The sequence below is a fragment of the Bufo bufo genome, chromosome 3, assembly GCF_905171765.1.
Source record: "Bufo bufo chromosome 3, aBufBuf1.1, whole genome shotgun sequence".
NCBI classification, from domain to species: Eukaryota; Metazoa; Chordata; class Amphibia; order Anura; family Bufonidae; genus Bufo; species Bufo bufo.
The window spans coordinates 594,983,452-595,009,174 of NC_053391.1; the positions used below are offsets into that span (position 1 = coordinate 594,983,452).

The following is a 25,723-nucleotide window of genomic DNA, read 5'->3' on the forward strand; positions in this document are numbered from 1 at the left end:
ATCCATGTATCAGTGGATCCGTAAAAATGATACGGACGTCTGAATGCAGCCTTACAGGGGGGTGATCAATGACAGGGGGGTGATCAATGACAGGGGGGTGATCAGGGAGTCTATATGGGGTGATCACCCCCCTGTCATTGATCACCCCCCTATAAGGCTCCATTCAGATGTCCGTATGTGTTTTGCGGATCCGATCCATGTATCAGTGGATTCGTAAAAATCATACGGACATCTGAATGCAGCCTTACAGGGGGGGTGATCAGGGAGTCTATATGGGGTGATCACCCCCCTATAAGGCTCCATTCAGATGTCCGTATGTGTTTTGCGGATCCGATCCATGTATCAGTGGATCCGTAAAAATCATATGGACGTCTGAATGGAGCCTTACAAGGGGGTGATCAATGACAGGGGGGTGATCAGGGAGTCTATATGGGGTGATCACCCCCCTGTCATTGATCACCCCCCTATAAGGCTCCATTCAGATGTCCGTATGTGTTTTGCGGATCCGATCCATGTATCAGTGGATCCGTAAAAATCATACAGACATCTGAATGCAGCCTTACAGGGGGGTGATCAATGACAGGGGGGTGATCAGGGAGTCTATATGGGGTGATCACCCCCCTATAAGGCTCCATTCAGATGTCCGTATGTGTTTTGCGGATCCGATCCATGTATCAGTGGATCCGTAAAAATCATATGGACGTCTGAATGGAGCCTTACAAGGGGGTGATCAATGACAGGGGGGTGATCAGGGAGTCTATATGGGGTGATCACCCCCGTCATTGATCACCCCCCTGTAAGGCTCCATTCAGACGTCCGTATGCGTTTTGCGGATCCGATCCATGTATCAGTGGATCCGTAAAAATCATACGGACATCTGAATGGAGCCTTACAGGGGGTGATCAATGACAGGGGGGTGATCAATGACAGGGGGGTGATCAGGGAGTCTATATGGGGTGATCAGGGGTTAATAAGTGACAGGGGGGGGGTGTAGTGTAGTGTAGTGGTGTTTGGTGCTACTTTACTGAGCTACCTGTGTCCTCTGGTGGTCGATCCAAACAAAAGGGACCACCAGAGGACCAGGTAGCAGGTATATCAGACGCTGTTATCAAAACAGCGTCTAATATACCTGTTAGGGGTTAAAAAAAATCGCATCTCCAGCCTGCCAGCGAACGATCGCAGCTGGCAGGCTGGAGATCCACTCGCTTACCTTCCGATCCTGTGAACGCACGCGCCTGTGTGCGCGCGTTCACAGGAAATCTCGCGTCTCGCGAGATGACGCATATATGCGTGACTCTGCGCAGGGCTGCCGCCTCCAGAACGCGATCCTGCGTTAGGCGGTCCAGAGGAGGTTAAGGTCCGTTTACACAGGACGATATTACAGCAGATTGTCGGGAAAAAAGCAATCTTCTCCAGAGTATGGGTAGGAGCAATTGCTAATGCCACGGCTCTTCCCTATAAGGACTCGTTGTTTGCTGGCAGAAGATCGTGTTTACACGGCATGATCTGCTGCTGGTAAACAATCAATTTTGTTTGCGCACAAATGATCGGATTACCAAATGAATGAGCGTTTCCCTCATTCATCAGGTAATCGGCAGTAGATTTACACCACCTGATCATCACTAACGAGTGCTACTTAAATGCTCGTTGGCGATAATGTGTGCGATTCTCAGGCCGTATTAAATGCTCTTTAGTGACTGCCGTAAAAAAGGCGAGTTGGTGGTCACTAAACAGTTAAAGTGGCCAATCCTTTTAACTAGATATTATAATGTGCAAGACTTTAAAAGCCCTGCAATATTACCGATACTAAAATGATCTCATAACCTATATAACGTGGAGAAGGAAAAAAACCTTTTAGCATTTGCAGTAACAGTTACGTTCCGTTTCACAAAAGCACTATCTTCTATAGAAAAGCAAAAAACACAATCCACCTCCTGAACGCTTTATTTATGAAGTGAGCAATCACAGGGAAAAACGGAAGTTATCTTCATAGATCCCATCCAGTTGGCAATGTTTATGACTGTAATTGTTATAGTTCTATTCAATAAATAGTAAAATCTTTCTAGATAATAACACTATTGAATCCAAGTAGGAGACAGACGAATAATATCACTCGAGCTTGAACAAAAATCCCAGTGAAGATACCAAAACAGGGACAAAAAATAGATGTAAAAATTTGTCTCTTAAGGCAGCAAGTCCTGTGAATGTCACTAGGTATTCAAGTGCCTAGTAACTAAAGGTGGTACAAAAAGCATATCAATAGCAAACATGGGTCCAAATGTTAGAGGATACTATCTCTCATTTTAAATATAAAATGTGTAGCTCACTAGCTGTGCTTTTGTCTCTTCCAGAAACGTTTAACATCTGAATGGCCTGCTGGTGTAACCACCATTACGCGCCTTGCCGGGTTTTCAAACACAAGTACTCCGAGATCACGGGCATAATTTCTCAATACTTCAAAGTCCACCTGTGAGAGGAACTGATTGTACAGTACACCTAGAAGACACAAAAGAAAAATGTAATAAACAGAACTGGGCTCTGTTCACACTGCGCCAATAACGGATTGTTCTATGTATTTGTGGCTCCAATAAAAGGAGGTGAAAAACCCATGATCCTAAAGAGCACAAATGTTACTTAAAGGGGTTGTCTAATTAGAATGCAAAAATGATACTGCTGGGAAAAGCTGTGGCCGGCCAGGCAAATGCAGTATTACATGGCTTGAATATTGCATACAGCAATACAAAGATGTCACAAGTCCACCAAAATGAGAGTTGCTTGATCAGCGAAGCTCTCAGTTGTGGGTCCTGAGTGGAGGACACCCTGTACGATGTTCATATGGCCTAAAAAGCCACATGGACAGGGGTTGTCTTTATTGGACAACCCCTTTAATATAAATAAAATAAAGGTTCTGGCAGAATATTTGAGAGTTCCCTATATAATGTTACTATTCGAGATGAGCGAATCAAAGTTGACAAAATGGAATTCGATCCGAATTTCAGGAAAAATTTGATTCGCACCAAATCCGAATTTCCTCACGCTTCGTGACAACGAATCGCATTTTTTCCTAAAATAGCAGCTGCACATGTTAGAACATGGAGCAAGGAACTCTGGGAACGAGGGATCACCCACAATGACATGCATGCAGCCAATCAGCAGCCAGCCCTGTGATGTCACAGCCCTATAAATAGACTCCGCCATCTTGGATTTAGCCATTTTCCAGTGTACTTCGTGCAGGGAGAGACGTCAGTAAGCGCTAGGGACAGTGCTAGGAAAGGCTTGAAAACTTTTATTTTGCTGTATAGAAGTTCAGGGAAAGGATAGGGAGGAATCATTCCACAGTATTGAAGAAGAACAGGGTTCAGTAGGAGAGGTTGCAGCCTGGGTAATAGGAACAATTCTATTACACCTTGCTGCACTGACTGGGGATCCAAATTGATATTATACTGCTGCTCTCTGGTTTGCAATAGATTATACCTCCAATTCCAGCAAACCTTTCGTGTTATGCAAGTGTTGTGTGATACAGCCATTAACAGGGTGCATTACTAGGAAATATACTTTAGAACATATAACTGCACCGCACAAGGGCACATAAGACTTCTATGTCTTATGTGCCCTTGCGCGGTGCAGTTATATGTGCCCTTGTGCGGTGCAGTTATATGTTCTAAAGCATTTTTGGGCTTGTATTACTGGGAAAAAAGGGCTTATTAGCCGTTGCATGATGAAGTGAGAAAATTACAGCCCTTTTTGGCGTGTATTAGTGGCCAAAAAATATATAATATTTGCCATTCAGGGGTGCAGTTATATGTTCTAAAGCCCTTTTTAGCGTGTATTAGTGGCACAAGAAAAAAAAGTATTTGCCGTTGTGTGGTAAAATGAGAAAATTACAGCCCTTTTTGGAGTGTATTAGTGGCAAAAAATATATATTTGACGTTTAGTGGTGCAGTTATATGTTCTAAAGCCTTTTGTGGCGTGTATAAGTGGAAAAAAATATATATTATTTGCCGTTCAGCGGTGCAGTTACAGTATATGTTTTAAAGCCTTTTGTAGAGTGTATAAGTGGAAAAAAGTAAAGGCCTATTTGCCATTCAGCGGTGCAATTATATGTTCTAAAGGCCATTTTGGTGTGTATTAGTGGCACAAAAAAAAGTATTTGCCGTTGTGTGGTGAAGTGAGAAAATTACAGCCCTTTTTGGCACGTATTAGTCGCAAAAAATTATATATTTGCCGTTTAGTGGTGCACAGTATATGTTTTAAAGCCTTTTGTGACGTGTATAAGTGGGAAAAAATAAGGGCCTATTTGCCGTTCAGCGGTCCAGTTATATGTTCTAAAGCACTTTTTGGTGTGTATTAGTGGGGAAAAAAGTACTTATTAGCCGTTGTGTGGTAAAGTAAGAAAATTACAGACTTTTTTGGGGTGTTTTAATTTCTTTTATTTATTCATTTGATCTAACAGTATGTCAGACAGAGAAGTGCCAGGCCCTGCACAGGGGAGTGGCAGAGGCTTAAATGTTTCTGGCGCAGGCACAGGTCGCAGCAGAGTAAGGGGCGTGGCAGCTGGAGTTGCAGTGAGAGGTCTGAGCTCCCGGTGTCATCTAGCAGTTGTGTCTTGAAGAGAAACCCAGCGGTTCTTGAATGGTTGACTCGGTCATCCACTTCGGCCCGAGTGACATCAGAGACACCCAGCCAAGAGTCAGACACAACCCTTAGTTGGCATGGCCCGGGAGCAGGCCCTGTGCCCTCACCTGTCCTCAACCTGCCTCTGTGCTTTTCTGTTCCCTCAGCCAGAGAAGTATTATATGCTGTGGGCTCAGCTCCACTATACAGCAAGGACGAGCTACTAGAGGACAGTCAGCAGCTACTGGCCAGCCAAGATGTGGAGGAGACATCCACCGCATCCTCCAGTAAGCGGGCAAGTAGTGATGAGGAGAGTGGCATGGGAGCAGTTACATGTCCGTTACGGCCCACTGAGTGATGTGATTCCTGCACAGCCACACCAGCAATTCGGTCCTGTGATAATGTCCGCCTCTGCCTCCTCATCCTCCACAGTGTCCTCAGCTTCCACTGCAGGGACAATTCACAGTGCCCCTTCAGCATACCACATGTGCAGGGCACGGCGGTGTCACGCTGTTCTGCACATCGTTTGCTTGGGCGAAGTGAGTCACACAGGGGAGGAACTACTCTTCAGTGGCAGCTCATGCGCAACACCTGCCGTTTGCTCAGGCCCCTTGAGGAGGCCACGTTATTTGCCAGTTGCCAGGACTACGGGATGAACATCATTCCACTGCTTCATGTCCTAGAACAGATGCTGGTAAATCTGGCTGGTCAGGGGACTGGAGACGTGGCACCTAGATCTCATGGCCATATGAGCCCTGTGGGGGCTGAACTGGAGGAGGAGAAGGACATTGGATGACAAGCAATGTGTAGCGAAATGGGTGGTTTTTCTACACAGGTGACAGAAGAGGAGGAGCAGGAACAGCCAGAGAAGCTACAGGGCGATGAGGAAGACAAGGCAGAGGACCCAGACACACCGTGGCAGTATGCAGTGGAGATGGAGGCAGGGAGTCCCTCTGAGTCACTTGCATAAATAGCCCGATACATGCTCACTTGCTTGCGTAGTGACAGCCGAATTGTCACCATTCGGCAGAGTGAACTTTTGGCTCTCCACCTTGTTGGACCCTCACTACCGGTCCAAAATGGGGGCCTTTTTTCCCCCCGCTGAGAGGGAGGACAAACTGAACTACTATAGAGACATCCTATGTAGTCAGTTGGCCGCTGCCTATCTGCGCCATTGTCCATCCTCTGGCAGGTCTGACTGGGGGGCCCTCTGCGCTCACGTTCCTCTGCCATGGCTGCTGTGGCAGGGTGGGGGTGGTAGGAGCAGTTCCAGCTCCATCAGAAGCAACTTGAGTCTAGAGTCGCAGATGAGCAGCTTTCTTCACCCGCCTAGTGAAGAAACTACTCACCAGCAGCAGCTAGACCTGGAGCAGGACCTGAACCAGCAGGTGGTGGCATACTTGGACAGCACCCTGCCACCCCATATTGAAGATCCGCTGGACTACTGGGCAGCCAAACTGGATTTGTGGCCACAACTGGCAGAGTTTGCCCTGGAAAAGCTGTCCTGCCCAGCCACTAGTGTGGCATCAGACTGACCTTTGTCAAGATGAATCAGGCGTGGATCAGCCAGGATTTCCACCCACCAAAGCCTGATGCATCAGACTAGATAATCCATGGTGCCACACCAACACTTTGACAAAAGAGAGCAGTTTCTTCTGGCTACCTGCCTCAGCTACTATTCTGATGCTGCCACCCGCCTGATGCCACACATCTGATGCCAAGTGCTCCTTCTTTTACCCACCATCTTCAGCTGGTACTGGTATTTCCACCCACCTCCCCCCCACTCTGTCAACGGGTCACTCTGTGGTCTTTTGATGCTGCTGCCACCTCACCACTCAGGTCTCCTGAGGCTGCTGCTGCCACCTCCACACTGTCATTGTGCCACCCTGTGGCCTCCTCTTGATGTTGCTGCCACCTCCACACTGTCATTATGCCACTCTGTGGCCTTCTGATGCTGCTGCCACCTCCACACTGTCATTGTGCCACCCTGTGGCCTCCCCCTGATGCTGCCGTCACCTCCACATTCTGTCATTGTCCACCCTGTGGCCTCCTCCTGATGATGCCGCCACCTCCAGACTCTGCAATTGGGCCACTCTGTGGTCTCCTCATGCTGCTTCCACCTCACCACTATGTCATAGGGCCACTCTCTGGAATTCTCATGCTGTTCCCACCCTCCTCACTTCATGACTGGGCCACTATTTTGCCTTTCGGCCTGGCTGACATCATCATTTATTTGACCCTTCTTCTGATCTGTCAGAAGGAAGGAAAAATGAGACGCACAACGGATCTTTTCTATTTAACAGCTGTAAGGCCTGCATGACATGGTCCCTATTTTGCATCAGAATTGGCTTATGATTTAGTAGCCAAAAGCAGGAGTGGGTACAAAACACAGAAGACATGCAAATATTCCATTCACGTGTCATCTCTGTTTTGGATCCACTCCTGTTTTCTTTGGCATTAGCAATACTGGGGGATTACTGACCAAATGCTGACCGAGTGAAGGCAGATGCTCAACAGACAGGAACAGTTTTTTGGGGGTTATTGTACTGATGGATAAGAGGAAGGGGAAAATAAATCAGTGACATCAACACAAACTTACTGCTGACACCCTCTCCATTCTGTCAGGGGGGCTCTACTTGTATAAACGTTTAATAGAACAGGTTCTGTAGAAATCTATGTGGAATCAGTGAACTGGTGTAAAAGGAGTGCGCTCTTTCACGCTATAGTAGGATCTTTGGCCTCTGCAATGTTCTTTACACCTGGCGCTAACATTGACCTATAAAGCGGAGTTCACACTTGAGTTATTTGGTCAGTCATGGCCCCGTAACTGCCCAAATAAGTGAAGTGTGCAGTGATTCTAAGAGAAACGCCTGTCATCTACATGACTCACAGTATTGTTTCACTACCACAGCAGACTCCCTATGCGTGTTATTGCAAGGCACAGTGTTCTACACCACTAGAAAGGCTCTCTGAAGCCAGGAAATAGCCATTTTTTTTAACGCGATTCACCACAAATAAATTCGTATTGAACCAAATTTTTTTAGGAAAATTCGGCGAACCAGCCGAATCGATTTTGAGAAATTTGCTCATCTCTAATTATATTGTAGACTGGTCTGGCTCTCAACAGTCTACTGTGTATGGGGACATTTAAAGGGGTTGTCTGGGTTCAGAGCTGAACCCGGACATATCCCCATTTTCACCCAGGCAGCCCCCCCTGACTTGAGCATCGGAGCAGTTAATGCTCCGATGCTCTCCTTTGCCCAGCGCTAAATCGCGCAGGGTAAAGGCATTTTCCGAAGTTCTGGTGACGTACTGGGCTCTCCATGGGGCTGCCAGGAAGCCCGGTAACGTCACCGGCACTGATGGACGGACTTTAGCGCTGCCTTAGCCTGTAAAACGGCTAGGGCAGTGCTAAAGCCTGTCCATCAGAGCCGGTGACGTCACAGAACACACTGCCGCCCGGCAGTGTCAAGGCGGCTCATCGGAGCATGAGATTCTCTGATGCTAAAATCAGGGGGGCTGCCTGGGTGAAATTATGGTATGTCCGGGTTCAGCTCTTAACCCGGACAACCCCTTTAATAAGGCAATGGAAAAACATTTGCAACTATGAGTATTACATTAAAAAATTTTTTTTTAAAATCCTCACCTTCAGAGAAACGGAGGCGATCTTTCTCTAGTTCCCAAAGACGAATCTGGTCAGTGATGGTTGGGGGAAGCACTGGATTCTGCAAAAGATACAGGTAACAATATTATAAAAGAAGGAGACACCGCGCTAAACCTAAGTCACCTGACCCTTATTAACCTCTGGTTCCGTTCGTGTCAAACCTATCCACCTCAGTTAGCAAATAGCAAGGTTACCTTGATTCTGATGTGTGGAACTAGGGGGCCACCTTCTCGGGCGTTCCAATGTACACGTTCTCTTTTGCGCAGAGGCGAAATAGCAGGTAAAAAGTAGGCTATATGGAGTTCGCCCCGGCCGGTAGCGAAACTCCGTTTGTACTTACGCTCACAGTACAAGTACAAACGGAGTTTCGCTACCGGCCGGGGCGAACTCCATATAGCCTACTTTTTACCTGCTATTTCGCCTCTGCGCAGAAGAGAACGTGTACATTGGAACGCCCGAGAAGGTGGCCCCCTAGTTCCACACATCAGAATCAAGGTAACCTTGCTATTTGCTAACTGAGGTGGATAGGTTTGACACGAACGGAACCAGAGGTTAATAAGGGTCAGGTGACTTAGGTTTAGCGCGGTGTCTCCTTCTTTTATAATTATGTGTATAACCCGTTTATAACAGCTATTACGGAGCTGTTTTTGACACTGCTGCTTCAATATTGTAATTAGCGCCGGTGGTATATATTATTGTATTACTATGTTTAGATAACAATATTAACTGTGCCATCAGTGCTAAATCCCCTCTAACTATGACAACTTATGATCGCAAACTAAAAATCATGCAGACATTTACAGCTAAAAAAAAACACCATCTTACCTGCTGCAACATTACTGGGTGGGATCTGGTCCGAAGAAAATGGATTATCTAAGGATTTGGAAATATAAATAAATGATTCTACTCAGATATTTCTATAGTTGAGGTATCTATGTGAAAACGGACAAGAATAGGACAGGTTCTATTTTCTTTGCAGGGGTGCAGAACAGACATATGGATGTGGGCAGCAGGCGGTGTGCATTTTTGTGGCCCCATTGAAATGAATGGGTCTGCATCTGATCTGCAAAAAATGTGGATTGGATGCAGACAGAAAATACGGTAGTATGCATGACCCTTTTTACGGTTACAGCAGTGGATTCTCTAAGCCATAATACAACTGGCATAGGCTAAACCGGAATGTAGAGTTGAAGGGATTCTTCACCCTATGTCCCCGCAAAGAGGGATGGACTTTCCAGCAGTGAATCCCCAAGTTAAAATTCACCCTGAGTGGTCTCGGATTGCAGAAGGTGACGAGACTATAGCAGACATAGTACAGTAACAGATACAGATCAGCAACAATAGGTCAGAACAGAAGAAGAACCAGGGCAAAGAGAACAACAGAGTCCAAAGCAAGCCAAGGTAAGAGCTCTAAAAATACAAATGTCAGCAATCCGAATGATTGGCAACCTAGCCTCCCAGCACAGAAGAGCTGGGTCAGAGGAGATGCAGAAGAGTCAGCCTAGATCCTGGACACATGCTGACACTTCGTAACATACAATTAGTATAGTACATATTCCATTTGATAAAATAGTTAATCTATTCACTTGCAACTAAAAATACAGTATACCTCACGTTCTCTCAGGTCCTGTTACCTGCTCAGCAGTGATGCCATTTCCAATAGCTTGTTGAACACTTTCTCTAGTCACTTGTGCCACCACCAGGTTGGGAAAGCGATACAGCATTTCAGAGAACAGAGCAATAAGAGCAATCTGCAGTTCTGAATCTGAGAATATATAATGTGTTAAGTGAACAGTGGAGCATAGAGAGGATAAGTAGAGAATTGGACAATATGCTCAATTGTAACCAATGCAATATCTCACAAAAATAGAAATGGCGCCGCTAATGGACAATATGTTGCAACAGGTGCCGTACACCAATAATCACTATCTGCACATAAAACCAAGCTGTGTGCGAAAAATCACCATATGCAAGCGGGATAGGAAAAACAAGATTTTTGTGAAACTCACCTGTAAAATCTCTTTCTCGCTTAGTTCATTGGGGGACACAGGACCGTGGGTATAGCTGCTTGCTGCCACTAGGAGGCGACACTAGGCTGAAAAGTGATAACTCCTCCCCTGCGGCTATACCCCCTCTAGCCTGGAGAGAGCACATCAGTTTGTGCCCAAGCAATAGGAGTAGGGGAAAAAAACTATACGGAAAACAACCAATAACTGACCAATGCCAGTCGGATCGAACCCGAACTGAGGACCATACCGGTTCCTCAACCGCCAGCATTTACATCAAACCGCAATTACTTGTTGGGAGCTGTGTCCCCCAATGAACTAAGCGAGAAAGAGATTTTACAGGTGAGTTTCACAAAAATCTTGTTTTCTCGCATTGGGGGACACAGGACCGTGGGACGTCCTAAAGCAGTCCACGGGGAGGGAAACAAACCACACGCCCATGGAGAGAAAAAAACGACCTCGAGGACGCGTAACCCACTACCGCCTGCAAGACCTTGCTGCCGGGAACAGCAGCCGCCCGTAGGAAGACACCCGGTAAAACTTGGTGAATGTGTGCCCGGAACACCAAGACGCTGGCTTCTACAACTGGAAAGCTGCTGCATGACGGAGATGAACCCGAGAAGCGCATGCCTCTGGTCGGGTGGGCCAAAGCTCAGCGAGCGATGCCTTACCCCGGAAGCGGAACGCCTGAGCAGCTATTAAACGGATATACCCCGGGGGTGGAATGGAACTCCTAAAGGTCCACTTACTGGATTGCGCAGGTGGAGATTTATCAACCAAACCAATTTCAGTTGTCCTGCACTGGCTTTGCGCAGGTGGAGCACTATTAACCAAACGGCCCGGAGGGCGGATTGGGAAACCTTTCGATGTACTCCACTGGATTTGCGCAGTTGGAGCATTATCAACCAAACGGCCTCAGAGGGCGGATTGGGAAACCTCCAGATATACGCCACTGAATTTTGCGGGTGGAGCATTATCGACCAAGCGGTCCGGAAGGCGGATTGGGAATCCTTCAAAAGTACTCCACTGGATTTTGTGCAGGTGGAGTACTATCAACCAAACTGCCCGTAGGGTGGATTGGGAATCCTTCAGATGTACTCCACTGGATTTACGCAGTTGGAGCCTTATCAACCAAATGGCCCCGGAGGGCGGATTGGAAACTGTTAGGAATCCTCCACTGATCGGGTACAGGTCCTGGGCATAGAGAGCTCTGTGAGGAGGGCGGGACCTGTATGGCGCACTTTTTTATTAAAATTTTATTAAAAATTTTTCTTTTTTCTTTTGGGGGATGAGGACCTAACCTCAAATGGACAAGGGTCAGAAAAGGCTGCATACTGCAATATTAAGGCACATTGTGCCTGCAGATAGGAACCCAGGGTAAGGGTAATCTGGTCATCGGCCTCAAAGATGTGGCTGGGTAGGAAGGGTTAACTGTCCAAGGACCGGGGCGCCGCAGGCCGACCGGAACTCACCGAACACAGCGGTACCTGGATCGGTGCAATGAATGAGACTGCCTGTGCCCACTGGCCGCAGAAGCCCACCCCGTGGGCCGGGAGAAAAACAGCGCGGCCGGGAAGAAATGCGGTAGGCCCGAACGAAGCCGGGGCCTAGATTTGTGGCGCCCGGCCGACTGGAATCTCCGCTCCGCCGCCGGAAAACGGAGGTACCCAGAACGGTACTAGCAGGCGCCCAAGAGGTATACCTGACTAAAGGTGCGGTGCTTGGCCGACCGGGGAGCCCGCCCGGTCAGTCTGAGAAAAGGGGGGCACGGAACGGAGCGCAGTAAGCGGTAGTTTCTAAATGTCCGCTGCTCGATATTAGATCGGAGGGTGGGGAGAAAGGATCTAAAATGCCGCCGTCGTGTTTGGGACTAATCCCGTATTGCCTAATTTGTGAGGAGATATGCGGCGACTGATGGAGGACTCGCAGCTTCCTTAAGAAAGGGTCATGGTGTGAGGGGGACAGAGAGGTACAGTAACTCACCTGTCTTCAACTGTGGTCTTCACCCTTAGTCTTGTACCAGCAGGGCCACCCCACGACCGCTGGCACCAGGCGACAGGGGTCCGGGAAGAGAAGGGCTGGAGAGGAAGTGGCCCTCTTGCTGGCGGGAAGCAGGGGAGCGAGGCTGCGCTGGTCCGCTTTGCCTTCTTGGGGGAGGCAGGGCGGTGGAACAAGCAACACCGGCCAGCCTCCCAGGGAGACAGGAACGCAAGCGTTCCTGTGCCCCATCCATGAAATCTGTGAAAAATAACAAAATGAATAAAATCAAAAAAGGCCACCCTGCTAAGCAGGGAGGTCTGCCTCCTACGACACTAAGCTAAAAACTGATGTGCTCTCTCCAGGCTAGAGGGGGTATAGCCGCAGGGGAGGAGTTATCACTTTTCAGCCTAGTGTCGCCTCCTAGTGGCAGCAAGCAGCTATACCCACGGTCCTGTGTCCCCCAATGATACAAACGAGAAATATACACTTTTTATTGAATCAAACAAGCAGGAAAAAGTTAAAACATTTTTAAAAAGCGCAAAGTGCAGAAGTGGTAGAAGTGGGTACACCCAGACCTCCTGTCCTCCCATATAACAGACCCTGAACCTGAATGCACATTAAGCCATCAAAAGTACACCTGCAATGAAGCCACTATACAAAAGCAAATTTTAAATAAAATATGACATCAGTATACCAGAAGATGCTGCTGGTCACGTAGCCTAAGGCTTAGGACTAAAATAAAAAATAATTTTTTTCTGTGTCCATTATTTATTTATTTTATTTTTTGTGGCCCGTATGCAGAAACATTCACATCAATGGGGCCTCAAAAAAACAGAAATGAGTGTGTGCATGTCCGCATGACTATCCCGTAAAAAATTAATAGAACATGTCCTATTATTGTCCGCATTACGGACAAGGATAGAACCGTTCTATTAGGGGCCGGCCGTAAAATGCGGAATGCACACGGCCAGCAGCAGTGTTTTGCAGATGCGGACTGTAAAACATCCAACGGTCGTGTGCATGAGCCCTTAAAGGGGGTTGTCTAACCGTTAATATTGATGACCTATTGTCAAGATAGGGCATCAATATCTGATTGTTAGGGGTCTGACACCCGCAACCACCGCCAATCAGCTACGAGACTAGGAGGCAGCGATCCACGCGAGAGCCGCTTCCTGGTCTTTACACTATGCATTGTCTCCACTGGAGTGGTGGCCAAGACGAAGTACAATGTAATGAAGAGGAAGTGGTGCTCGCTTGGAGCGCCACCTCCTCTACAAAGAGCTGATTGGCGGGAGTGCTGTGTGTCGGACCCCCACTGATCAGATACTGATGACCTATCTTGACCATAGCAATCAACAGAAGGTAACAGCAGCATCTCCAGTTATTTCTTTATTGATCGCACTTAGAATGTGTACACAAAAAGCCAGACAGCAACGTTTCGGCTACATGGAAGCCTTTATCAAGCTAAATAACAAGTGATATTCTCAACTCTAATATAGTGAATATAGCCCCTCCCTATGTGATGGGGACCCAATCAATCGGGTGTCACAACCCCCAAGTTATAAAAGTAACCAATCCATAGTAAACCCTCATAAAGTGACATATCAATCACAGTTGTGTGTAATTAAAATATATGTGTTTACCTTATAAGGGGCTATATTCACTATATTATAGTTGAGAATATCACTTATTATTTAGCTTGATAAAGGCTACCATGTAGCCGAAACGTTGCTGTCTGGCTTTTTGTGTACACATTCTTTTAAGTACGATCAATAAAGAAAGAACTGGAGATGCTACCGTTACCTTCTGTTGATTGCAGATCCTCAGCAGTCCACAGAACAGCAGTCGTGGTTTGGCTGGTGCATTCCCGTGTGGTCGGTGATGTCCGTGGCGTCAGTGGGTGCTGCTCCTTAACTTTTGTTTGATACTATCTTGACAATAGGTCAATAGGTAATCAATATTAATGGCTGGAGAACCCTCTTTAACACACAATAATTGCTTGCAAAGGGGAAGGAGAGGGGAAGCCTCCACTATGCTGTTCTTAGCACAGAAAGGTTGCTTTAATGAGGGAAGGTAAGTGTCCCTAACGTGTCTGAATGCATGCGCCAATACCATATGAGTAATGTATGTGCAATGAAATTTCTAAGTTGCAGTTGGCTGAAGATAAACAACGCATGCTCAAAGACTTCCAATAAGCCGATGAATGAATCGATGCACCTGCGCATATAGACATGCACATCACAGTCAAAAGGAAAACTTACCATATAATCTATTTCTCTTCCGTTCATTGGGGGACACAGGCTTGACCTAAAAGGCGGACACAAAGTGTAGGCTCCACCCCTTCAGCTATACCCCTCCTGCAGGGACTAAGCTAAATCAGTTAGTGCAAAAGCAGGAGAAGCAAGACACAAAGAAAACCACACTATTTACAAATCCAGAACCACACAGGCCCGAAAAGGCCCATAAACAAAAGAATGGGTGGGAGCTGTGTCCCCCAATGAACGGAAGAGAAACAGATGTTACGGTAAGTACAAAAATCCAGTTTTCTCATCCGTATCATTTGGGGACACAGGCTTGACCATGGGACGTTACAGAGCAGTCCCTCAAGGGTGGGCATGACAAGCAACCCTCCCGTCAATCAGAGAACTGCAGTCTACAAAACTCTATGGCCCAAAGAAGAGTCAGAAGACACAAAAGGTGTGCACTCTGTAAAACTTGGAAAAAGTATGCAAAGATAACCAGGTAGCCTCCTTACATACCTGAAGGGCCGAAGCCCCATGATGCACCACCCAAGAGGCCCCCAATGCCCAAGCCGAATGAGCAGTCACCAGGAAGGATGGGGCCCAGTCCTTAACGTGGTACGTTTCCACAATGGCCAAACGAATCCATAGGGAAATGGAAGACTTCGACGCCGCCAGCCCTCCTCTCGGCCCCTCTGGAATCACGAACAGGGAATCCATCCCCCAGAAAGATGCCGACTTGAACGGCTCGTACCAAATCCAGGGTGTGAAGCGACTGCTCCCAAGGATGACGGGTCTGGACAAAATGAAGGGAGAAGAATCTCCTCATTTAGAAGAAATGCAGACACCATCTTCGGCAAGAAGGACTGAACAGGGCGAAGGACCACTTTATCCTGATGGAGGATCAGGAAAGGCGACCGTCATGAAAGAGCCGCGAGTTTCGACACCCTACAGATGGAAGTGATTGCCACCAAAAACACCACCTTGTAAGACAGGAAGCGAAGCGACACCTGCTGCAAAGGCTCAAACGTAGAACACTGGAGAGCGTTGAGCACCAGATTAAGATCCCAAGGATCCAACGGATGACTGAAAGGGGAAGCAGCATGCGCCACCCCCTGCAGAAAAGTCTGAACCGCCGAAAGTGAATCCAAATTCGGCTGAAACAGAATGGAGAGAGCCGAAACCTGCCCTTTGAGGTTGCTGAGAGCCAGCCCCAAGTCCATTCCCGACTGGAGGAAAGACAAGAGTCGTGGCAAAGAAAACCGAATGGGAGGCAGCTGATGCTGCTCGTACCAACTAAAATAGGACTGCCAGGTCTGATGGTAGATTAGGGAAGACGATGAATCATGGTCTGGACCACCGCATCAGAGAACCCCCCGCGCCTTCGGTACAGCGGCTTCAACAGCCATGCCGTTAAATGTAGCGACCCTAAATTCGGGTGGAAGATGGGCCCCTGTGACAGGAGGTCCTCCCAAAGAGGAAGACACCAGGGTTCGTCGGCGAGAAGAGCAACTAGAGAGGTGTGCCACACCCGGCGCGGCCAATTGGGGGCCACGAGAATGACCGGCAGTCCTTTGGACCTGATCTAACAAAGGAGGCACGAAATGAGAGGCGGGAACACGTAAGGAAATGTAAACCGACACAGTGCACGCCAGGGCCATGGGGTCCCTGGACCGCGCAACGAAGTCTTCTACCTTGTTGTTGAAGCAGGAGGCCATGAGATCCACATCTGGTCGCCCCCATAGCTTGCAGATGGCCCAAAAGACCTGCGGGTATCGAGACTCTTCCGACCGAGGAAGTCGGCGATCCAGTTGTCGACGCCGGGTATGTGAACTGCCGACAGTGCCGGACCATGTTTCTCCGCCCAGCTGAGAATCATCGCCGTCTCTGCCATGACTGCCGGGCTCCGCCCTGGTGATTGATGTATGCCACCGCCGTGGAGTTCTCGGACTGAACCCGAACCGGACAACCCCTGAGAAGGTCGGCCCAACGCCACAGAGAGAGACGAATCACCACAAACTCCAGAACATTGATTGGAAGAGAGCGTTCCTCGCATGACCATACCCCTTGAATGGGCCGATCCAGGGAGGCTGGGGAACGGTCCCAGCTGGACAGAATGGCTCTCTGAAGCGCTCTGGTATGGAAATGAGCATAGGAAACTGCTTCGAAGGCAGAGCCCATGTGACCCAGAGCATGCATGCAGTGGCGAATGGGAACAGGACCTGGCTGCAACAAGGGAAGAATCTGAAGACTGAAAGCGGACAGCTTCTCCGGAGGCAAGAACACCTTGGCCTGCAATGTGTCGAGCACCATGCCCAGATATAAGTCAACCTCTGTGATGGATAAAGACAAGGCTTCTGCCTGATCAGGATCCATCCGAAGCATTCAAGGGTGTCCAGAACTATGCTCAGGCTGTTTGCCGTCACCCGGATTCACGGACCCTTCACCGGGATATCGTCTAAGTAAGGGATCGCCACAATATCCCTGGCATGGAGCAGGGCCATGACTGCCGCCAAAATCTTTGTAAAGACCCTGGGAGCTGTGGCCAGGCCGAACAGGAGGGCTAGAAACTGGAAGTGAAAAGGACCCACTGCGAACCAGAGAAATCTCTCGACCTCCTGGAGGGGCCCAGCCTCTTAGGGACCAGGTAACTTGGGGAGGGTATTGGAAAAGGGGGAGCACTCAGGGGCCAAATTCCTTCCTCCGCTTTATTTTATTTTTTTAACACACTCACCTGTCCGGCGTCTTCTGCCCCCCTGGCTCCAGCCGGATCACCACCTTCGGCGTGCGGCCCCTTGGGGAGGGACGCTACACCGGAACAGAGGGGACTTGTGGTGGACGGCTGTGGTAGTCCAAACGCTGGCGGGATACAGAGGTTTTGAGGGAACGTCTGGTCCTCCTTTGCTTCTGGAGAAAGGGAAGGCGCGGGGGGCCTGGTCTCCCGTCTCCTGGGTGGAGTGCAGGCAGTTTTAAGGACTGCCTAAAACACCCGCTAGAAAAAAGAAAAGAAGAAAAAAAAACAGCAAAAAAAGAAAAGAAAAAACAACCCCCCAAAAAAATAAAACAGCAGACCTGCAACGCAGGGAGGTCTGCCTCCTACAGAAACTAAGCTAAAACTGATTTAGCTTAGTCCCTGTAGGAAGGGTATAGCTGAAGGGGAGGGGCTTACACTGTGTGCTTAGTCTCCGCCTCCTAGCGGCAACAGCTATACCCATGGTCAAGCCTGTGTTCCCCGATGATACGGATGAGAAATACAATCATATTACATTATTAAAAGTCAAGTATAACAAATTCAGTATACACTAACAGAATGTATTACACCCACCATAGATCAATATGGTGCAAAAATTATATACAGTATAAAAGCACAATCATCCATCCGCACACATCATATAGATATTATAGATGAATGTATAGCATGCAGTATATCAATAGACCAATCAAACTGTAGACAGTGAAAAATGAATAAGTAATGAATGCAAGCATATATTACTTGTGTCAGTTTGCCCATGGTACGCTGCATACAATACATTCAAATACTGTATATTGTCTATAATACATGTGCTGATGGAAAATTACGCTTCTACACAGTTTACACCATATACATTGATCTCTCTTGCTTGAAAACTAGATTTTTGTACTTTCCGTAAAATCTGTTTCTCTTCGGTTCATTGGGGAACACAGGCATTGACAAAGTGTAAGCTCCTCCCTCTTTAGCTATATCCCTTCCTGCAGGAACCAAGCTAATAAGTTTAGTGCAAAAGCAGTAGGAGAAGCCAGACATAAGAAAATCACATTATGTGCAAACCCAGAACAACACAGGCCCGAAAAGCCCCATAAACAAAAAAACGGGTGGGAGCTGTGTCCCCCAATGAACGCAAGAGAAATAGATTTTACAGTAAGTACAAAACCTAGTTTTCTCATCAGTCTCATTGGGGGACACAGGCATTGACCATAGGACGTTCCAGAGCAGTCCCTGGGGGTGGGCTTAACTACAACCCCACTGCCAATCAGAGAAGAGCTGTTTGCAAAACGTTACGCCCCAAAGAAGCGTCAGAAGATGCAAAGGTGTGCACCCTGTAAAACTTAGAAAAAGTATGCAAAGACGACCAGGTTGCCGCCTTGCACACCTGAAGGGCCGAAGCCCCGTGATGCATCGCCCAAGAGGCTCCCACTGCCCGAGCCAAATGAGCAGTCACCAGGAAGGGTAGTGCCCGGTCCTTAACGCGGTACGCTTCCACAATAGTCAAACGAATCCATCTGGAAATGAGAAGTCTTTGACGCTGCCAGTCCTCGTCTCGGCCCCTCTGGAACCACGAACAGGGAATCCGTCCACCTGAAAGATGCGGTCTGGGACAGATAGATACGCACTGCACGCACCAGATCCAGAGTATGGAGTGACTGTTCTCGAGGATGAGACTGGTCTGGACAAAATGAAGGAAGAATAATATCCTCATTTAGATGGAATGTCGACACCACCTTGGGCAAGAAGGACTGCACAGGGCGAAGGACCACTTGATCCCGGAGGATCAGAAAGGGCGACCGATATGACAGAGCCGCGCGTTCCGACACTCTACGGATAGAAGTAATTGCAACCAAAAAAGCCACCTTATAAGACAGGAAGCGCAGCGACATCTGCTGCGAAGGCTCAAACGGAGAAGATTGGAGAGCGTTGAGCACTAGATTAAGATCCCAGGAATCCAATGGAGGACGGAAGGGGGGCGCAGCATGCACCACCCCCTGCAGAAAAGTCAGAACCTCCAAAAGCCAAGCTAAATTTTGCTGAAAAAGAATGGAGAGAGCCAACACTTGCCCTTTGAGAGAGCCGAGAGCAAGCCCAAAGTCCATGACCAACTGCAGGACAGCCAAAAGTCGTGGCAAAGAAAAACGAACGGGAAACAGCTGTCTCCACTCGCACCAACTAAAGTCAGACTTCCAAGTCCGGTGGGAGATTCTGGAAGACAACGTCTCCCTGGCACGAATCATAGTCTGGACCACTGCATCCGAAAACCCCCGAGCCTTATTGGCCCACGCATTTAGTTAGGGGAGCTTAGCTTCCTTCCCGAAAGTAGCCTTCCTCGTGATTTTGACAGCATGATGAAGACTTTCCATCACCTTTCTCTTTTTATATAATTACCATGTGTTATATTGTGTGCTAGTAGTGATTGATTAACACTGTATATGATGCTAAACATTTGACAGGCCAGTTACCCCTGAGGAAGCCACATTCACAAGCCAAATTTTGCAGAGTTTATCTTTTGACTTAAATGACATGATAAGTTTTTTCTCTGGGTCAGTACGCTTACAGCAATACCAAACGCATGTAGTGTTTTTTTTTTTATATATATTTTACTACTTTAAAAAAAAAAAAAAAGTTTTTTTTAAATAAAACAAAGTGGGTTGCATCACTGCATCCCAAGACCCATCATTTTTCATTCTATGGTGCTGTGTGAGGCTTGATTTTTGCAGGACGCCTCGTAGTTTTTATTGGTAGCATTTTAGGGTACATAACACTTTTAATCGCTTTTTACTCTGCTTCACTTGTGGTGAATAAGCAAAAAGCAGCAATTCTGGCTTTTTTTTCAGCATTCACCGCATGGGATAAATTGCGTAGTACGGGACACCACAGATGCAGTGATACCAAATATGTGGAGGTTTTATTTTTGCTATTTCTTCTATGGAAAAATGCATTTTTATTTTATTGAAATTTTGTTTATTTATTTTCCACTTTTTTTTTTTTTTTTAAACTATTTAATAGTCCCACAAGGTGATAATAAGTGATATTGTGATCGCTTCTAAAATATAATGCACCATTTCCCTAGTGCATTGTATTTTAATGTGCTATACTGACATTCACCAGGTGAATCCTGGAGGCAGGCCTTGGCCCTTCACTAGGCCCCAGCCTGCTGTATTGACATGAGCACCCAGCGATCTCATTCACGGGGTGGTGATGGAAGACAGAAGGAGTCCGCTCCCTTTGTAACCTCATACATGCCACAGGCGCTATTGCCTATGACATTTAAGGGGTTAAACGGCCCAGATCGCCACTCCTGCTCGTCTGGGCTGTTAGAGCAGAAGTGTGGCTCTCATGTGAGAGCCAAGCCCTGGCTTTCTGCTGCACAAAAGAACCGTGCCGCTCTTAGACTGCACCGCTGTAAAAAGGCGCATTGGTGGTCACAAAGGGGTTAAACCTGAATGCCACTATCTTGTGTTGGACGGAAAATAAAGCATTATTTGGACTTTTATACTTCTGAATCCAGCGAAATCTGTCTTTGCCGACCCTATCTGTACACAGACTATTTGTGCACTTTGGTGCTTTTTAACCACTTCCCATCTGGGCCATTTGCCCCCTTCCTGACCAAGGCTAATTTTGCAAATCTGACATATCTCACTTTATGTGGTAATAACTTTGGAACGCCTTTACTTATCCAAGTCATTCAGAGATTGTTTTCTCGTGACACATTGTACTTCATGATAGTCATAAATTTGAGTCAATACAGTCGTGGCCAAAAGTTTTGAGAATTACATAAAAATTGGAAAAGTTGCTGCTTAAGTTTTTATAATAGCAATTTGCATATACTCCAGAATGTTATGAAGAGTGATCAGATGAATTGCATAGTCCTTCTTTGCCATGAAAATTAACTTAATCCCAATAAAAACTTTCCACTGCATTTCATTGCTGTCATTAAAGGACCTGCTGAGATCATTTCAGTAATCGTCTTGTTAATTCAGGTGAGAATGTTGACGAGCACAAGGCTGGAGATCATTATGTCAGGCTGATTGGGTTAAAATGGCAGACTTGACATGTTAAAAGGAGGGTGATGCTTGAAATCATTGTTCTTCCATTGTTAACCATGGTGACCTGCAAAGAAACGTGTGCAGCCATCATTGCGTTGCATAAAAATTGCTTCACAGGCAAGGATATTGTGACTACTAAGATTGCACCTCAATCAACAATTTATAGGATCATCAAGAACTTCAAGGAAAGAGGTACAATTCTTGTTAAGAAGGCTTCAGGTCGTCCAAGAAAGTCCAGCAAGCGCCAGGATCGTCTCCTAAAGAGGATTCAGCTGCGGGATCGGAGTGCCACCAGTGCAGAGCTTGCTCAGGAATGGCAGAAGGCAGGTGTGAGCGCATCTGCACGCACAGTGAGGCGAAGACTTTTGGAAGATGGCCTGGTGTCAAGAAGGGCAGCAAAGAAGCCACTTCTCTCCAAAAAAAACATCAGGGACAGATTGATCTTCTGCAGAAAGTTTGGTGAATGGACTGCTGAGGACTGGGGCAAAGTCATATTCTCCGATGAAGCCTCTTTCCGATTGTTTGGGGCATCTGGAAAAAGGCTTGTCCAGAGAAGAAAAGGTGAGCGCTACCATCAGTCCTGTGTCATGCCAACAGTAAAGCATCCTGAGACCATTCATGTGTGGGGTTGCTTCTCATCCAAGGGAGTGGGCTCACTCACAATTTTGCCCAAAAACACAGCCATGAATAAAGAATGGTACCAAAACACCCTCCAACAGCAACTTCTTCCAACAATCCAACAACAGTTTGGTGAAGAACAATGCATTTTCCAGCACGATGGAGCACCGTGCCATAAGGCAAAAGTGATAACTAAGTGGCTCGGGGACCAAAACGTTGACATTTTGGGTCCATGGCCTGGAAACTCCCCAGATCTTAATCCCATTGAGAACTTGTGGTCAATCCTCAAGAGGCGGGTGGGCAAACAAAAACCCACTAATTCTGACAAACTCCAAGAAGTGATTATGATACATTGGGTTACTATCAGTCAGGAATTGGCCCAGAAGTTGATTGAGAGCATGCCCAGTCGAATTGCAAAGGTCCTGAAAAAGAAGGGCCAACACTGCAAATACTGACTCTTTGCATAAATGTCATGTAATTGTCGATAAAAGCCTTTGAAACGTATGAAGTGTGTGTAATTATATTTCACTACATCACAGAAACAACTGAAACAAAGATCTAAAAGCAGTTTAGCAGCAAACTTTGTGAAAACTAATATTTGTGTCATTCTCAAAACTTTTGGCCACGACTGTATATTTAACCTTTATTTATGAAAAAATCCCAAATTTACCCAAAAATTTGAAAAATTTGCAATTTTCTAAATTTCTATTTCTCTGCTTTTAAAACAAAGTGATACCTCATAAAATATTTATTACTTAACATTCCCCATATGTGTACTTTATGTTGGCATCATTTTGGAAATGTCATTTTATTTTTTTAGGACGTTAGAAGGCTTAGAAGTTTAGAAGCAATTCTTAAAATTTTTAAGAAAATTGCCAAAACCCACTTTTTAAGGACCAGTTCAGGTCTGAAGTCACTTTGTGGGGCCTACATAGTGGATACCCCCATAAATGACCCCATTGTAGAAACTACACCCCTCAAGTTACTTGAAACCGATTTTACAAACTTTGTTAACCCTTTAGGCGTTCCACAAGAATTCAAGGAAAATGGAGATCAAATTTTTAAATTTCACTTTTTTGGCAGATTTTCCATTTTAATCCAATTTTTTCTTTAACACATCGATGGTTAACAGCCAAACAAAACTCAATATTTATTACCCAGATTCTGCGGTTTACATGTGGTCATAAACTGCTGTATGGGCACACGGCAGGGCGCAGAAGAAAAGGAACTCCACATGGTTTTTAGATGCCATGTCCCATTTGAAGCCCCCCTGATGCACCCTTACAGTAGAAACGCCCAAGAAGTGACCCCATTTTGGAAACTAGGGGATAAGGTGCCAGTTTTATTGGTACTATTTTTGGTTACATATGATTTTTTTGATCATTCATTATAACACTTTATGGGGCAAGGTGACCAAAAAATTGGTTGTTTTAGCACAGTTTTTATTTATTTATTTTTACAGCGTTCACCTGAGGGGTTCGGTCAAGTGACATTTTTATAGAGCAGATTATAACGGACGTGGCGATACCTAATATGTATACTTTTTCTTATTTATTTAAGTTTTACACAATAATAGCATTTTTAAAACAAAAAAATTATGTTTTAATGTGTCCATGTTCTGAGAGCTATATTTTTTTTTATTTTTTGAGAGATTTTCTGCGGGATGAGGTGAGAGATTTTCTGCTCATTTTTTGCGGGATGAGGTGACTGTTTTATTGGTACCATTTTGTGGGACATACGCCTTTTTGATCACTTGGTGTTGCACTTTTTGTGATGTAAGGTGACAAAAATTGCTTTTTTTGACAGTTATTTTATTAAATTTTTTAATGGTGTTTATCGGACTGGGTCGATTATGTGATATATTTATAGAGCCGACCGTCACGGATACGGCAATACCAAATATGTCTATTTTATTTTTTTCTATTTTTAACATTTTTTTTTTTATTATTCCTTACTTGGGGATTTTTTTTTTTTTTACATGTGAAACCTTTTTATTTTTTATTTTTTTTTAACACAATTTTTTATTTTACACTCTTCGTCCCCCATAAGGTCATACAAGACCTCTGGGAGACATTTACTTCACTTTTTTATTTATTTTTTCACTGTTGTTTTCTCCTGTAACTGGGGCTGACATAGTAGCCCCAGTTACAGGATAAATACACCCCCCCCAGAGAGGCTGTACAGCAGCAATACTGTGCTGTACAGCCTCAGTGCAGGGCTGATCGAGGTCTGTGAAAGACCTCACACAGCTCCTGCACTCTCCGGTCCCGGCGGTCACATGACCGCCGGGCCGGAGCAGGAAGCCCATAGCGCTTCCTTCTCTGCATACACAGCGCTCGGTGAGAGCTGTGTATACAGCGATCTAGAAGGCAGGGACACCTGGGCACTGTCCCTGCCTTCTCAAAGGTTTGCCCTGCTGTCACTGACAGCGGGCAACCCGATCAGCAGCTTGCAGCTGCAGTTTCTGAATGGACGTTCTGGAATGTCCATTCAGAAATAGAGAACCACCTCCCGGACGTTTATAGTCAACGTGCGGACGGGAGGTGGTTAAAATATTTTCCTATCTTCAGTGCATATGGGGATTTTTTTTTTTCACACACAGTTTGGTTCTATGTGCAGAAACTGCAAAAACTCATATTATCATATTTTGTATTGACACTTTTGCAGGATCCATTAGTTACTGCAAATAGAAGTGAAAAATGTCATCCCGGAAAGTTTGAAAATATAGACATGACTATTTCAAAGGGTCAATAACATACTAAGCTTCAACAGTTACTAACCTGTATATGCATATACCCTGTAGTTAGTCTCTACCAGAATAAATCCCTGCTTATGGCTGTCAAGAGAAGTCCCAGAGACTCCAGATGCCAGATTTATCGCCAGACGTGTCGGATAGTAGCGACGAGACTTCCTCTGAAAATAACATGAGAAATGCCTCTTCAGTTTGTAACCAGTTATGGACTATGATAGCAGGAAGGATATATTTAAAAAAAACTCCCTAAACTTTTTATGGCCAATATTACAGGACTCAATTACGGCATTTGCTGTCAGTATCTCATTTTAGAATGGCAGAGGTATATAATGTCAGCGATACAGAACTGCTTACCTTCCTCTGAAATACCAGTCCAAATTCTCGTAGGTGTTGTAGAAAAGTCAGAAGTGATTCACTCATCCCCTCCACAGAGTAGTCCTGTAATGCAAAAAGCATGCGATGTCTCAGGAACAAGCTTTCTTTTGGAGAAAACGTCAAGAGCTGTTTATTCCAATACAATTTACCTTTCCAAGCGTAGAAAAGCTTAGCTGGAACATGAAGGACAGTATTTCCACCAGATTCATTCCCCGAGACTGTAGGTATAAAACACAGAAATATAAAAGTGATAGGAAATTGGCAGGTATGAAGTAATAATTCCGTGGTGCAATTTTGTATGTTTTTTTTTTAATGGTACTTTCAGCTCAACAGGTCACATAGAGGCTACTGAACTTGTAGATTAGGACCTGCAAACACGGCAATTTCATTAAGATCATCACACTTAGGCCTCTTTCACATGAAAGTAAAAAAGTGATGGTTTTGCATGTAAGTTAAATTAACTTTTCTGCATTTGTGTTCAGTGTTTCAGTTTTTACTGCCAGGATTGCATCCGTTTTACATCCGCTTTTCACGCGTATGAAGAACACCCGACATCTACTAGCAAAGTACGGCCACAGCACTCATCCACTATATGTCTTTTATTAGTGCGCATCCTCAATTGATTCCTTCCACCATAGGAATCTGCATAAGTCAGTCATTCCTATTTAGTTTTGAG

General features: G+C 46.0%; 1 protein-coding gene across 2 annotated transcripts in view; it reads right to left on the reverse strand.

Moving 5' to 3' along the window:
* Positions 1-1,935: 1,935 nt before the first annotated feature.
* The window catches only part of GTF2H4 (general transcription factor IIH subunit 4), a 57,051-nt gene continuing 33,263 nt past the window's right edge, over positions 1,936-25,723 (reverse strand). For both annotated transcript variants that reach the window (XM_040425885.1, XM_040425886.1), the window contains exons 8-14: positions 25,197-25,265; positions 25,027-25,110; positions 24,701-24,833; positions 9,913-10,043; positions 9,104-9,151; positions 8,261-8,339; positions 1,936-2,496 (exon numbers count right to left, since the gene is read on the reverse strand). In XM_040425885.1, coding sequence (XP_040281819.1) covers positions 2,327-2,496; positions 8,261-8,339; positions 9,104-9,151; positions 9,913-10,043; positions 24,701-24,833; positions 25,027-25,110; positions 25,197-25,265 — 714 coding nt within the window. In that variant the 3' untranslated portion in view covers positions 1,936-2,326. The remainder of the gene's footprint in view (positions 2,497-8,260; positions 8,340-9,103; positions 9,152-9,912; positions 10,044-24,700; positions 24,834-25,026; positions 25,111-25,196; positions 25,266-25,723) is intronic.